This window comes from Triticum aestivum, chromosome 2B (genome assembly GCF_018294505.1).
Source record: "Triticum aestivum cultivar Chinese Spring chromosome 2B, IWGSC CS RefSeq v2.1, whole genome shotgun sequence".
Taxonomy (NCBI): Eukaryota; Viridiplantae; Streptophyta; class Magnoliopsida; order Poales; family Poaceae; genus Triticum; species Triticum aestivum.
In genome coordinates, this window is record NC_057798.1 from 755,883,733 (window position 1) to 755,896,941 (window position 13,209).

The 13,209-nt window shown below is 46.9% G+C and overlaps 1 protein-coding gene across 1 annotated transcript; it reads right to left on the reverse strand.

Moving 5' to 3' along the window:
* Positions 1 to 5,988: 5,988 nt before the first annotated feature.
* On the reverse strand, positions 5,989 to 6,640 carry LOC123042483 (uncharacterized). Its single transcript, XM_044464928.1, has one exon. The coding sequence runs from the start codon at positions 6,569 to 6,571 to the stop codon at positions 6,227 to 6,229; it is 345 nt and encodes a 114-aa protein (XP_044320863.1). The 5' UTR covers positions 6,572 to 6,640; the 3' UTR covers positions 5,989 to 6,226.
* Between the last annotated feature and the right edge of the window lie 6,569 nt (positions 6,641 to 13,209).

The window sequence follows — 13,209 nt, forward strand, 5'->3', positions numbered from 1 at the left end:
CACATGGTTGCATTCAATGCACAGGCTGACTTGAAGAATGTTGTCTCCTCCGAGAATGCTTCAAAATCCATGTTGACAGAGTATTTCAAGGCTAACGAAAAACACCCTTGGGCAAGGCATATATTGTACAAGAAGTTTCCCGAAAGTTTCACGTGGGAGAAGCGAAAGAAGTTCTAGAAGCCAAGGGCTGAGCGTTTTCAAATAGGTTGTATCGTTTCTGCCAATCCTGCCGAGGGGGGGCGATACTACCTGCATGTGTTGTTGAACCATGTTACGGGAAAAACAGGCTTTGAGGACTTGCTCACCGTGGACAGCGTGGTATGTGGGAGCTTTAGAGCGGCTGGTGAAAGGTTGGGACTCATCGAGGCAGACAACACGCTCGATGATTGTCTTACTGAGGTGGAGCAGTGGGCGATGCCATGTTCTCTTAGGAGGCTCTTCACAACCATCTTGGTGCACTGCGAGCCAGGCGACGTGCGCGGTTTATGGGATAGGCACCTCGAGCCTATGTCTGATGACTACCATCGAACACGCACATCCCCGAACGAGGTGGAGCAGATGGTGTTGCTTGACATTAGGGGTATGTTGCAGTCCATGGGTAAAGACATTATTGATTTTGCTCTTCCAACCATCGATGATGCGTTTGACCCAACCAAGGGTGAGGCCAGAGAGATCATCGAGGAATCAATCGTTGAGTTTGACGAAAGTGACACTAAATTGTCATCATCCCTTAATTTGGAGCAAAGGGCCGCATACGACGAGATACTAGCAGCTGTTGAACACGGTGATGGGGGTGTATTCTTTGTTGATGGCCCTGGAGGTACAGGGAAAACCTTCCTCTACAAGGCGATGCTTGCCAAGATGAGGGGCGAGGGCAAGATTGCTATCGCTACCGCGACGCCGGGCGTCACTGCTTCTATCATGCCTGGCGGCAGTACTGCCCACTCGAGGTTCAAGATCCCATTGAGTTGCGATGATGGAGCCTCTTGCAGCTTCACAAAGTAGAGTGGGACCGCCAAGCTGCTAAGGATGGCCTCATTGATACTATGGAACGAGGCCAGCATGACTAAGCGACAGGCTGTTGAGGCATTGGACAATAGCATGCGCGACATCATGCGAATACGCCACCGACCCTTTGGAGGAAAGACTGTTGTTTTTGGCGGGGACTTTAGGAAGGTGCTTACGGTCGTCAGAAGGGGGTCATGGGGCCAGATAATTGATGCAAGCCTCCGAAGTTCTCATCTATGGAAGGGTATGAGGCAGCTTCGGCTCATCACCAACATGAGGGATCATAATGACACGTGGTTTACAGATTACTTGCTCAGGGCCGGTAATGGCACAGAGGAAGCCAAGGATCAAGGCAACATACTACTCCCTGATGACATTTATGTACCATCTACAGGCGAGGTTGACGACCTGGAGAAGCTGATTGACCACATGTTTCTGAGTCTAGATGACAACATGTCTGATTCGAATTACATGACATCTTGTGCAATCCTTTCCATGACAAATGACAACATCGACAAGATAAACATCCGCATGATAGTGCGTTTCCACGAAGATGAAGTAATCTACCACAACTTTGACAATGCGGAGGACGACCCATATGGCTACTATGCTCTTGAGTTTCTTAACGGATTGACTCCTAATGGTCTTCCTCCACATGCACTGAAACTAAAGCTGAACTACCCGGTCATTCTTCTAAGCAACATTGATCCAGCTAATGGACTGTGTAACGGGACTAGGCTTGTTGTTAGAGGTTTTGAGAGGAACACCATTGATGCAGTAATCGTGATTGGACAGCACATTGGTAGGAGGGTCCTCCTTCCTCGAATACCTCTATGCCTATCTGACAACGACATGTTTCCATTCAACTTTAAGAGGAAGCAATTTCCTATAAGTCTTAGCTTTGCTATGACGATTAACAAGGCTCAAGGGTAGACCATCCCGATTGTTAGTGTGTATCTTCCTAATCCGGTGTTCTCTCATGGTCAACTCTATGTTGCTTTGTCTCGAGCCACCACGAAGAGAACATAAAGATACTTATTCAGAAGGAGAAGTCCAACAAGCAAAATAAGAATCCAAAGAAGCGAAAAAGACCGACCGTGTCCTTGCTGACCTCAATGAAGAACATCATCTACAGGGAAGTACTTACAGGTTGAAGTCCGGTCTTAATAGACCTGCTGGATTTATAGATATGGAATTTACTTTTCCGATAGTCAAGAATTGCTGTAATTCTGTTTTTTTACATATATTTTCATTTTGGTATCTTCGTTGTTGGAGGTATACTCCAATTAGTTGAACTACTAACTGCATTTCAATAATCAGCCGTCATAGTACGACCTTCATCGCTGTTATAGCTATCATGGCTTGCTGTTAGTATATATAGTTATTCATTTGAAGTTCTTTTATTGCCTTGAGCATTATGAGTGTGTAAGATTTGGTTTGCTCCAATCAGTTTTAAACGTTGTTCAGTTTTCATGAGCAGATGAAGCATACGTGGTCATGAAAAGGCTGAAAGCATACATCTATTTGTAGTTCTTTTTACTGCCTTCAGCTGTATGAGTGTGTATGAGTGTCTAATATTTGTACCGCATGTTCATATTTATTATATTGGTGCTCAGATTAATGTGTTAGACGATACTTATGAAGAAAAAGATGTTCATAAAAAGATGTTCAAATAAAAAGATTGACTATAAATGGAAAATAAATTAATAAAACCGGAAACAGAAATAACATAATTTTAATATCGGCAGACTTAGTAAATATCCATATAGAAAGAATCCAAAACCACCCATATAATATCCGGAAACAAATAGTATATTACGGCAAGTGATCATGCCAATCACCAATACGATGTCACCAAATCAGAACGTGTATCATCAGCCTTAAATCTGTTTCCTTTATATCTCCAAATGGGTTGGTGACATAAAAATGGTAGTGTTAGTTTATTTAATGGCATGTTCATTGTTTTGTATTCTAAACTACTACTACGTTGATAACGCGGAATCATAAATCTTATTCCAACAGATTTTATTTTCTGATTGTGATCATTTCGGTTGATTCATAAACGGATTTTCTAATCAATGTTTCCTTGTAAACATCTATAAATTGCTACACCCTTGCACCACCCAAACCAGAAAGCTCCACCCTTGCCATTTACTTTGACATGTCGTCATCCAATAGTTCCGAGGATAACCATCAAGATGAGGAAGACACGACTCAGCTTCACACTGATGGACTAGCAAGATGCCCGTGCATTGCACGGAACATCAAGATGCATTTTTTTACAAACTCCCGCATGCATGCAAGGGATAATTAATGTCCTCCTTTCCTAGTACCACGAGGCAAACACCATTAATATTGCATCGATTAGTGTTAGTTGCCTTGTATATCTGCAAATTGTAATTTTGATAGCGGCCTCTTGTATATAAAATGGAGGGATAAATATGAGAGATAAGGTGAGGAGGAGTGGGGCGTGGTGCCGTGGTGGTGACTGGTGGTCGGATTGGGTGGAGGCATGGGGATGGACGGCGCATTATGTCTAGGTTTGTATCTCTCTCACACACACCCACGTAGGTGGGGGACGTGCATGAAGAGAAGAGGTGCACGCATGGCGCACGTACTCCCATCTCTTTCCCAACCACACCCACGCGGGTACAAGGTGGAGCTCATTTCTGTACGAAAAAGGCAGCCCACGTGGTAATTTGGGACGTGTACAGGTTGTCCACTTGGTGAAGGGAGGATCGTCTACCACGGGTGAACAAACAAATTGCGACTTGATGCGTTATGTTAAATTAAAAAAAGAGGCAAACCATGTGGGGCCTACCTTAGAGGCAAGGCTCTATACACTGGAGTACTTCTGATGTGTCCCGTCAACTCACAGAACGAGGAGAAACTTGCTTAGTACGTCGTCTCCCCCGCCCACGGGCGCGGTGGCTCGCAGGAAGAGGTGAAGCTTAATACTACTGTACGCCTTTACGCCCGCTCCCTCGCCCACGCGCGCGGTGGCTCGCAACACGAGGAGAAAATTTTACTACTCCCTCCGTTTACTCCTCGTCCCTACTACGTACGTATTTTGGTTAGTACTCCCTCCATTTACTCAACCAAGGTAGATGGTGAGTGGTCGAATTAATTTCGTAGTTTGCACAGTACGCTCGTTTTTCTCAAGAAATTATGTTTACCGAGGCATTAATTAGAACGAATGCATGAATGACCACTAAATTTCCATGAAGTTGTACATGCATTGGTTAATTTCCTCTTGACACTGCTTGCATCGGGTGATCTAACGCACCTCGAAATCCAACATGTAATGGTACTACTACTAGTATAGTAGAATTGAGACTTATCAAACGGAAAAACAAATGTTCTTTAGATGAACCCTATAAACCCTAGTGGGTACGTACTCCGTAAAAACAGATTTTTCCAAAACTAAGTCGCTCCCTTTCATGAATTCTGTAGTATACTTCTCCATCAACGCTCCCTTTCATGAATTCGGTACTTCCTGTCGCCGACATGTGGGACATATAGAAACCGGGTCGACGTGTCAAGCACCAAATAACAGTGCAGAACAGCAGGGGGGACGCACCCCACTCGTACCGGCCCAGTAGTAGTAATGAGCAATGAGACGTCAAATCATAATGCCGCACCTTCCCAGACGGACGAAGCAACCATTATTTCACACTTCGGTTCGACATCATCTCAAACCACATACTAGCATTGCTTCTGCCTCAAGAGGGACACGTGCATCGCCTTGGTACATCATGACACGTGGGACCGCATGACAGGCCATGCTCCCCCGCCGATCGCTTGGTAAAATCACCTCATTTTTACTATACTTCCTCCGGATCGGTTTACTACATGGCATGCACGTCATTCTAGGTTGAGAATTTAACTAGCTATATATACATATATATATGTGATGAACAGTATGCTAGCCTTTTAAAAAATGTATACTTTTGTATAGTAGTACTCCACTATCGATGGATTGCGCCATGGAGCAAAAATTGAAATTTAAAAAAAAAGTGGTACATATAGAGAGTGCTCGTCGCCAAATTATGCATATAGTACTATTAAAAAAGCTAGTGCGTGCTTAATTGTGGTGCTAAATTCTATTAAAGAAATACTACTACTAGTATGTACATACTGAAGAGTTAAAGTAACGAGAAGAAATATAACATAGTTCTGCTGGGGGCTCAGCACAACACACCCCTTAAATTAAACTAAGCACACCTGAAATTAAACTATGCAACTAATCCGGTAGACACTGCATTAGAAGTTTAGAACCACCATGAGCAACGACACTGCCACCTTACTCGGAGTCCTCGTCCACGTCCTCGACTTCGTCCTTGTCCCTCTTCCTCTTGGCCGATACTTCTTTGCTTGAACCGCCAACTTGGCTGTTGCTCTTCATCCAACCCTTGTAGATATTGAAACATAGGTAGCCATCCATTGCAGCGTACTGGATGTGGTCTATATCTAGTACATTCCGCTGCCATGCATGACGATGAAACGTGTATGGAGGTTTCTCCAGTTTACCGTACGAAGGATGAACCATGGCTCCTGCCAGGGTCAGCATTGAAGGCTGACGAGAGGGCACCAGCCGATTCTTCTGGAGGTCGAAAGGGTTGCCTACAACGAGGCCTATCCGACGCAGGACTTCTTTGTCGTTCTTAAAGTCTACAGTAACGAATTTGACTGTTTTGTCCTCGAGGAAGTTCTTAAAATCCTGGCACTCAACGTCGGCATGGCATATGTGGTAGACCAAGCAAACGTTATGTACGCAAACCTGGATCAAGGTGGGCTTCTTCCCCTCTTCGTCCTTTAGATCCTTCTCTCGTCCCACGACTGTGGTGTACTCAACATCTAGCCCAGCGACCCACTCATCATGTGAGTTTTCGAACATGCATCTGAAGCGAGGATGGCTATTCAAAACATTGACTATAATATGTTTTGGGGTGCATGAAATAATATGCAAACAAAACAGGATGAAACGAGAAAATCCACCGACATTTATTTCTAATTGGTACAAACTAAAAAGACTTGACTGAGATATCAACGCTCTCATACGTAGAAAAACAGAACACACTCACATGACACACACAAGCTGATAAAAGCAAACAAGGAGCATGTGGACATCTACGGCTTGAAATCAACATGCAAGAAACACACATATCCGACGTTCTAGAGGTCTTGCATGCACGAAGAGACCTCTCGCTTGCGCTCACTAGCAGACCTTTTGCTTGACGCATTGCACATCCTGGGCATTTTTAATCTCAGCAGGAGTCTTCCACGCCTTCTTCATGTTGCAGAGGCACGGGTGGCCTCCAAAGATTACGCAGCAGTCCAGTGGAACCTTAATGACATTACCAGCCGAAATAATCCTGTCGGCAATGGTATTTTTCATACCTTCCCCGAAGCTCTTGTAGCACGCATTCACGACGTTCTGATCGACACCGGGGCTGCACACCGGCGCACCGCCGGCGGCGGGAACCTGGGCCACAGCGTTGGCGCACATCAGCGCGACCAGCGCCGCCACGGCAACGAACCTCGGGAGCACTGCTGCTGCCATGACCAGATCGATGAAGGATATGGCTGATCGAAGGTCGATGCACTCACTCACTGCTTAATGCTTATGCCTGGTGTGGGTTGTTTTCGTGGAGCTAGCACTAGTTTTTATAGGCGTGGGCATTTGGAGTCCTAGCTGGACTCGATTAGATAGCACGTGGCTACCACTCTTGATCACGTGGGCTTGGGCTAGCAATCACCACCTAACCTGACATATTATTCCTCGTGTCGCGCTTCATTCCTCGGAGTAATGACCATCTATCCTGGAATAAGTACTGCAGAATGGCGTGATTAAGGATGAACGGAACGACATCACCACCCTAGGTCCTTAGCACACAGCTTGGATCTGGATCTAATTATATTCTCGTGTCTATTCTTGGACTTCGTGATATTCTATGTATGTGCATGATGACAAAATCTCTGCCCCATGCTTTGGACCGTCCCATTTATTTACTGTTTCCCATGAGTAGATAACTTTGGACGCATTTGATAGGCTGCATCCAACCCAACCAAGCCCGGGCTGAATGAAAGCCGTTTGGTTGCCTGCAAGCCGGCCTTGCTCGCATCTGCACGGACCTTAAAGCACTCCTCAGCCTGGCTCGCTCGGACCGCTCGAATCGGCCGTTTCCAGCGAGCCAGGCTGAGTGGGGCGGAAAACGAAGATGCGACATAGTGCGCGGTGCAGGGGGGATTCGGGCGGAGATGGCAGGAGGGGAAAATCGGCCGAGGCGGGGTGGCGCCAAATATACCCTCACCACCCCATTTACTCGCTCACCTCTAGAGTTGTAGGACAAACCCTCCTTTGTTGTTGGCACCGGCGGCGGCGACGACTTAGTTCTGCGGCTGGGACGGCGACGGCGACTGAGATATGCGGCTGCGACACTCCCCTGTAGCGGCAAGAGGCGGCAGGCGCACTCCCCGGTGGCGGCAGCGGCTTCTTCCTCTCCTGGCCTCGTCTCCGTCTCCGCCATGTCTCCCCAGACCTCGAAGCTAGTAAGCTACCCCCTCCCCTCCACCTCCTATGTTATGTGTTAGGTCGTTCAATAGGAGTGTTTAGGGTAGATAGCGTCATCGTTGACCGCATCATGTATGTCCCTTAGGTTGTGGATGAACGGAGGAAGCTTCTAGTTCAGGCAGCATTGCTGATAGCCGTGGTTCAGGCCGGGATCATGTTGGTCCATAAGAGAGTTGTTCGTCGGAATTAGAGACCTCGCATCCAGTCTGGTCCGATGTTAATCCGGGATCAAGAGAGGATAGTGAATCTGAACTACATCTACAACTGCAACGACACAGAGGCTCTATGGATGCTTCGAATGAGAAGATCACCTTCGCCAGGCTTGTGCAAATGTTTAGGAGTAGGGGACTGCTAGAAGATAGCATCCACACCACTGTGGAAGAGCAAGTCACCATGTTTCTCCATGTTGTTAGTCATAACCAGAGGTTCAGGGTGGTACACAACACCTTCAGGAGATCAATGGAGACAATCTCCAGGTACTTCAAGCAAGTGTTGTATGTTGTTGGGGAGCTCAGAGGAGAGATGATAAGGTCACCAACTGGCCGGACTCCTACCAATATTCGCACTAACCCAAAATGGTATCCATACTTCAAGGTGAGCACTTGATATGTTGTTGTAGTTCGTGCCTTGATATGTTGTTATTGTTCTGTAGTAGACTAACAACATATTGTAATGCCATTCCAGGATTGCATTGGAGCAATAGATGGTACTCATGTCACTACTAGAGTGCCGAGGACACAAGCTGCAGTATATAGAGGGAGGAACTACTACACAAGCCAGAATGTGCTAGCTGTTGTTGACTTCGATCTGAAGTTCACATATGTGTTGGCTAGCTGGGAAGGATCAACACATGATGCTAACATTTTCAGTGACAGCATGAGTTGTCATGATGGCATCAACATCCTCGATGGCAAGTTTTACCTTAGAGATGCTGGCTATGCGTGTCGGCCTAGTGTTCTCCCACCCTTCAGAAAAACCGAGTTTCATCTGAACAAGTGTGCTGGTAGGAACTAGCCTAGGACTCCTTAGGAACTGTTCAATTCCAGACACTCCAGCCTTAGAGTGACTGTTGAGAGGGCCTTTGGAACTCCGAAGAACAGGTTTAAGATTCTGGATCAGAAGTTATTCCACCCTTACCCTACCCAGGTGAAGCTTGCTCTTGCATGTTGCGTTTTCACAATTGTTTCATGCAATGGGGGGTTGATGAATTTGTGCCGGAGGAGGAAGATTTCACTCCTGATGAGGCGATCAGCTCCGGCCATTCTGTGGAGGCGTTCAACAATGAAGTGTGGAAGAACAAAAGGTTGGAGTGGGCTCAGGTAATGTGGGATAACAGAGATCAGACAAGGATCTGAAGCCGAAGAACAAGAGGAAGAAGAAAAAAGAGGGAGCAGCAAAAGTGCGGAAGAGGAAGCAACACAAACAGCAGAGGAGGAGGAAGCACCTAGTTAGCATCACTGAACTATCTTTATTCAGCCATGTTGACTCTTAATAACTTGTACTGTCATTTGCTAGCAGTTAGGATAAACTGCCATTTGTTTCCTAGCTAGGACAAAACAATGTTCAGTGTGTGTGGTAAGATCACCAGTAGTGAGAAGTGGTGATCACATCTTTAGCTGTTTGCAACCAAACAACGTGTTGTTGGTTTAACAACAGCGATGCAGGCAATCAAATAGCATGTTGACTAGTTGATTCCCTCATGCAGAAAGGCTAATGCAGGCAACAAACTAGATGCAGATGTTGGTTTTTAGCCTGCATTTGCCCAACCAGGCCCAACTGGGACAAGTATGAAAAATGCCCTAAAACAGATATGTGAACCAAACACGCCATTTACGACCCACACTCTTGTGCACCGTGGTCAAGGATGTGCTACCGTCGCGTCGCATCTTCCCATGCTGGAGCGCGCTTGGCGGCGGAGCTTAAACGCGCGTGAAAAGAAGGCAACACGCTGGACGCCCATTGGCCAGAGGGGCAATCGATCATGTGCCCCACCTTTGCTTCGCCCCAGCCAGTTTACCCCATCTTAGAGCATCTACAACCAGGCGCACCAAACCGGTCTTAAACGCCTGAGCTGCTCGTCCGATCACTGACCTGTCATGAAAAATTGACCCAGACGGGCGTCTTAAACGGGTCTCAAATGCCCGGGCTGATTGGCACCCCTCATATCCATCCCAAATATGAGGCGGATATGGAGGCACCCGGGCAAGCCCGCCACATTGGTCTGGCCCGCAAGGACCTCACTCCAGACCCCACAAATATATGACGACCGACGAGCAAACCCTACTCACTCAACTTCTCTACTTCGCCCCCAAATCCACTTTGTCTTCCCATGCCGGCCATGTTCGACAGTGAATCCGAGCTACAGGAGTGGCTCAAGGCTGTCGGGGATTCCTATGGCTCATTGGCACCCGACTAGGAGGAGCTAGCGCTCTGCATTGCCCTCTGTCGGTCGCTGCTGGATCGGGGCGGAAGCTCCTCTTCCGGGGCGTCAGCGACTGGCCAGGTGGGCAGCAGTAGCTGTGTGGCACCCGCGCTCGTCTGATGCGCACCCTGCCGGCCCCTCCCAGACGGCACCCAACACCGCCCACACCTGCCCCTCCAGGGCGCCGCTGGGTGTTGTTGCCAGCGGAACCACAGCCGGAGTCCGTGAACCGTGCGTATCGGCTCGCAAAGAAGCGGGCGGCGGAGGCGGCTAACAGTCGCGGATCCGAGGAAGGATCAAGCAGTTCAGCGCCACATCCACTTCCCCCAGCCAGTGACGACGACGAGGACCTCCGCACCGGCATCCGCCGCTCGTACACATCCGCGGAGACGGACGCCCGCCTTTGTCGCCGCAAAGATGCGAAGGCGCTCCGCGTGGCACTGGAGGAGTCGGAACGGTTGGCGAGGAAGCGAGCGACAACGGCGGAGAGAGACGCGGGCATCATCATCTCCTCCTCCTCCTCCGCTTCAAACAACGACGTCGACGACGACGACGACGCGCATGGAGCAGCTAACACCTACGCTGAGTGCAGCCGCTGAGACACCAAGGGGAAGCGACAGGCATGGAGGAAGTGGTGAAATACCATCCCCTGCCGGTTTTAGTTGATTTTCAGTAATGTAAGTGATGAACTCGGCTGACATCTTTTGTATCGGAGTATCGGACTATGTTGTCCATGCCGGATTGCTATATTCTATGACTATGTTATCTATGCCGGATTGATATGTTCTATGCTCAAGTACGTAGAAACACCGTTTGCATGGTTTGATATGGATTTGGGGTAAAACATATGACGGACGTGACTGTGTAACAGAAGAAATGGGGTCCGTCCGGTCACCTTTAGCGTCCGCGTCCGCGTCCGCAAGCGTATAGGGGCTCAAATTAGGTGACTGCGGTTGTAGATGCCCTTACATTGCAATTGATGTGCCCCACCGTTGCTATGCCTCTGGATAAAATGCCCCATGCTTAACTTGATGATGTATCTTTACCATATGATACAAATAAGAGGGTGGAAAATACCAGAATACCCCAGAACAAAAAACAAAATGTCAGCAGGCCATGCAATTTGTTTGAATGCCAAAAATTTCAAATTTTGTCAAAAAAATAACATGCCTAGATATTTTTTGTGAACAATTTACAGAAAATCAAGTACATTCACAGTACTCTACTGTTCAAATTTTAGCCAATTCTCGGCAAGGATCAAAGAGAAAACGAGATTTCAAATATCTATCCAGATTTGTTCAAACATTGGGTGAAAATTTGAAATGCCCAGAAAAATCTGAAATTTTTTGAAGTGCCCAGAAAAATCTGAAAAACGATATCACCACCCTAGCACAGCTTGGATCTGGATCTAATTATATTCCTCATGTCTAATTACATATACGTGTATGATGACAAAATCTCTGCCCATTGCTTTGGATTGTCCCATTTATTTACTTTATCCCGTCAGAAGATAATTGTACGACCCACGCTCTCTTGTGCATGCCATTGTGCGTGTACGGTACATGTGAAAGAATTTTATTCTTGTTTGAATACGTGTGGTATGGTCACGTACTATCGACCGATCTGGATGGTTGTTGATTCCGACCGACTTCCTCCTATTTTATCAGGATCATACCGGATGTATCCCATACCATAGCTTTCCTGACATTTCATTAACTAGATTATCAATCCGTCTGTATGCCTGCCTGTACACGTATATACTAGTTAATATTCTCTCCGTCTCAAAATAAAACTATTCGTAGCTTTGGTCAATTTAGTTGTTTCACCAGGCTTATGCAAAAATGTACTAATATTTGGAATATCAAATGAAAACCATTAGGTTCAATAATACTAATTTAATTTCATTAACTTTCATATTTTTTTCATAAGTTTGGTCAAACAACTAGTCTTTATCTCTACTCCTAATGTCTCAGTTGGTAGTCTCTGTTCCGGATTTATTTTCGTCTCGCCAACTATGGTACTTTTTGGTACTTGCTCCCATCTCCCGCTAAGCCGCGATGAACCAGAAAAAACCATCCGTCCGAGTCCCCCACCCGCCCCCACCCGCCCAACCTCTCGTCGCACCCATGTTGTCTGACGAAATTTAACCAGCAAAAATTAACCAGCATAAACAAACCGGCGAAATTTAACCAGCGTAAAAAATTCGCAAACCAATCCCCCGCACGTACGAGCGAGGTCTCTTGCCCTCGAGCGAGAAACTGACCCGCGACTTTGTGCCCTCCTTCGCCCGCCGCCGCCCTTCGTCCCTTCACCGCCACCGCTGCATCCCATCGCCGCCACCGCTGCATCCCATCGCCGCCATCGCTGCATCCCATCGCCGCCACCCTGCCACTGATCCGGCCCGTCCTCCACTCATCCGGCGCTGGTCCAGTTGAGGACCCTCATCCGAACGCTTTCAGGATCCGGCGCAGATCCCTTTCAGGACCCATCCCCGGTGACGTCCAGGATCCGGCTATCCCTTTCACCAGTCGCCGCCGTACGCGTCCAGGATCCGGCGCCAGAGACTCTCACGTCCAGGTATCACATTTCAAACAGCCATCTAATGTACTGGTTTCAAATTTTGTATAATTTCAAATTTACAGCCATGCCATTTCATAGATCCAGTTCCATACAGGCAACACGTCAGATCAGATGAATGGGTCAACTAGAGGCAAATAGTAAAATCTGAACATCTTCAAAGTGATTCACATAACTCTGCATCAATGAGACTTCTGTAACCATGTGATGGTTGCACCTTCTGTGAAAACTGCAAAGTGAAACAACAGCACGTAAGTTTCAGAACTGGACACTATTATAGTTGCATTTTTCATCAAATAAGTGTAGCAAATCGTTTCAACCAGGAAAGTTTTTGGTACTTGCTCCCAGCTCCCGCTCATCCGCGATGAACCAGAAAAAACTAGGAAAGTTTTTGAATGGTGCAATGTTTAATATATAGTGTGAACCAAGGTTACAATCGTTTAGCAAATAGTGTCAACCAAGATAGTGTCAACCAAGATAGTTTTGAATGGGGCAATGTTAATATAGAAAGAAACTCACAAGAAACTCACAAGAAACCAGTATAGTTCTTTGTATGTTCACCTTATAAGTATGTTCGCCTTATAAGTATCTAGAAACTTGTTTGCTAACCTGAATATAATTGTCAACT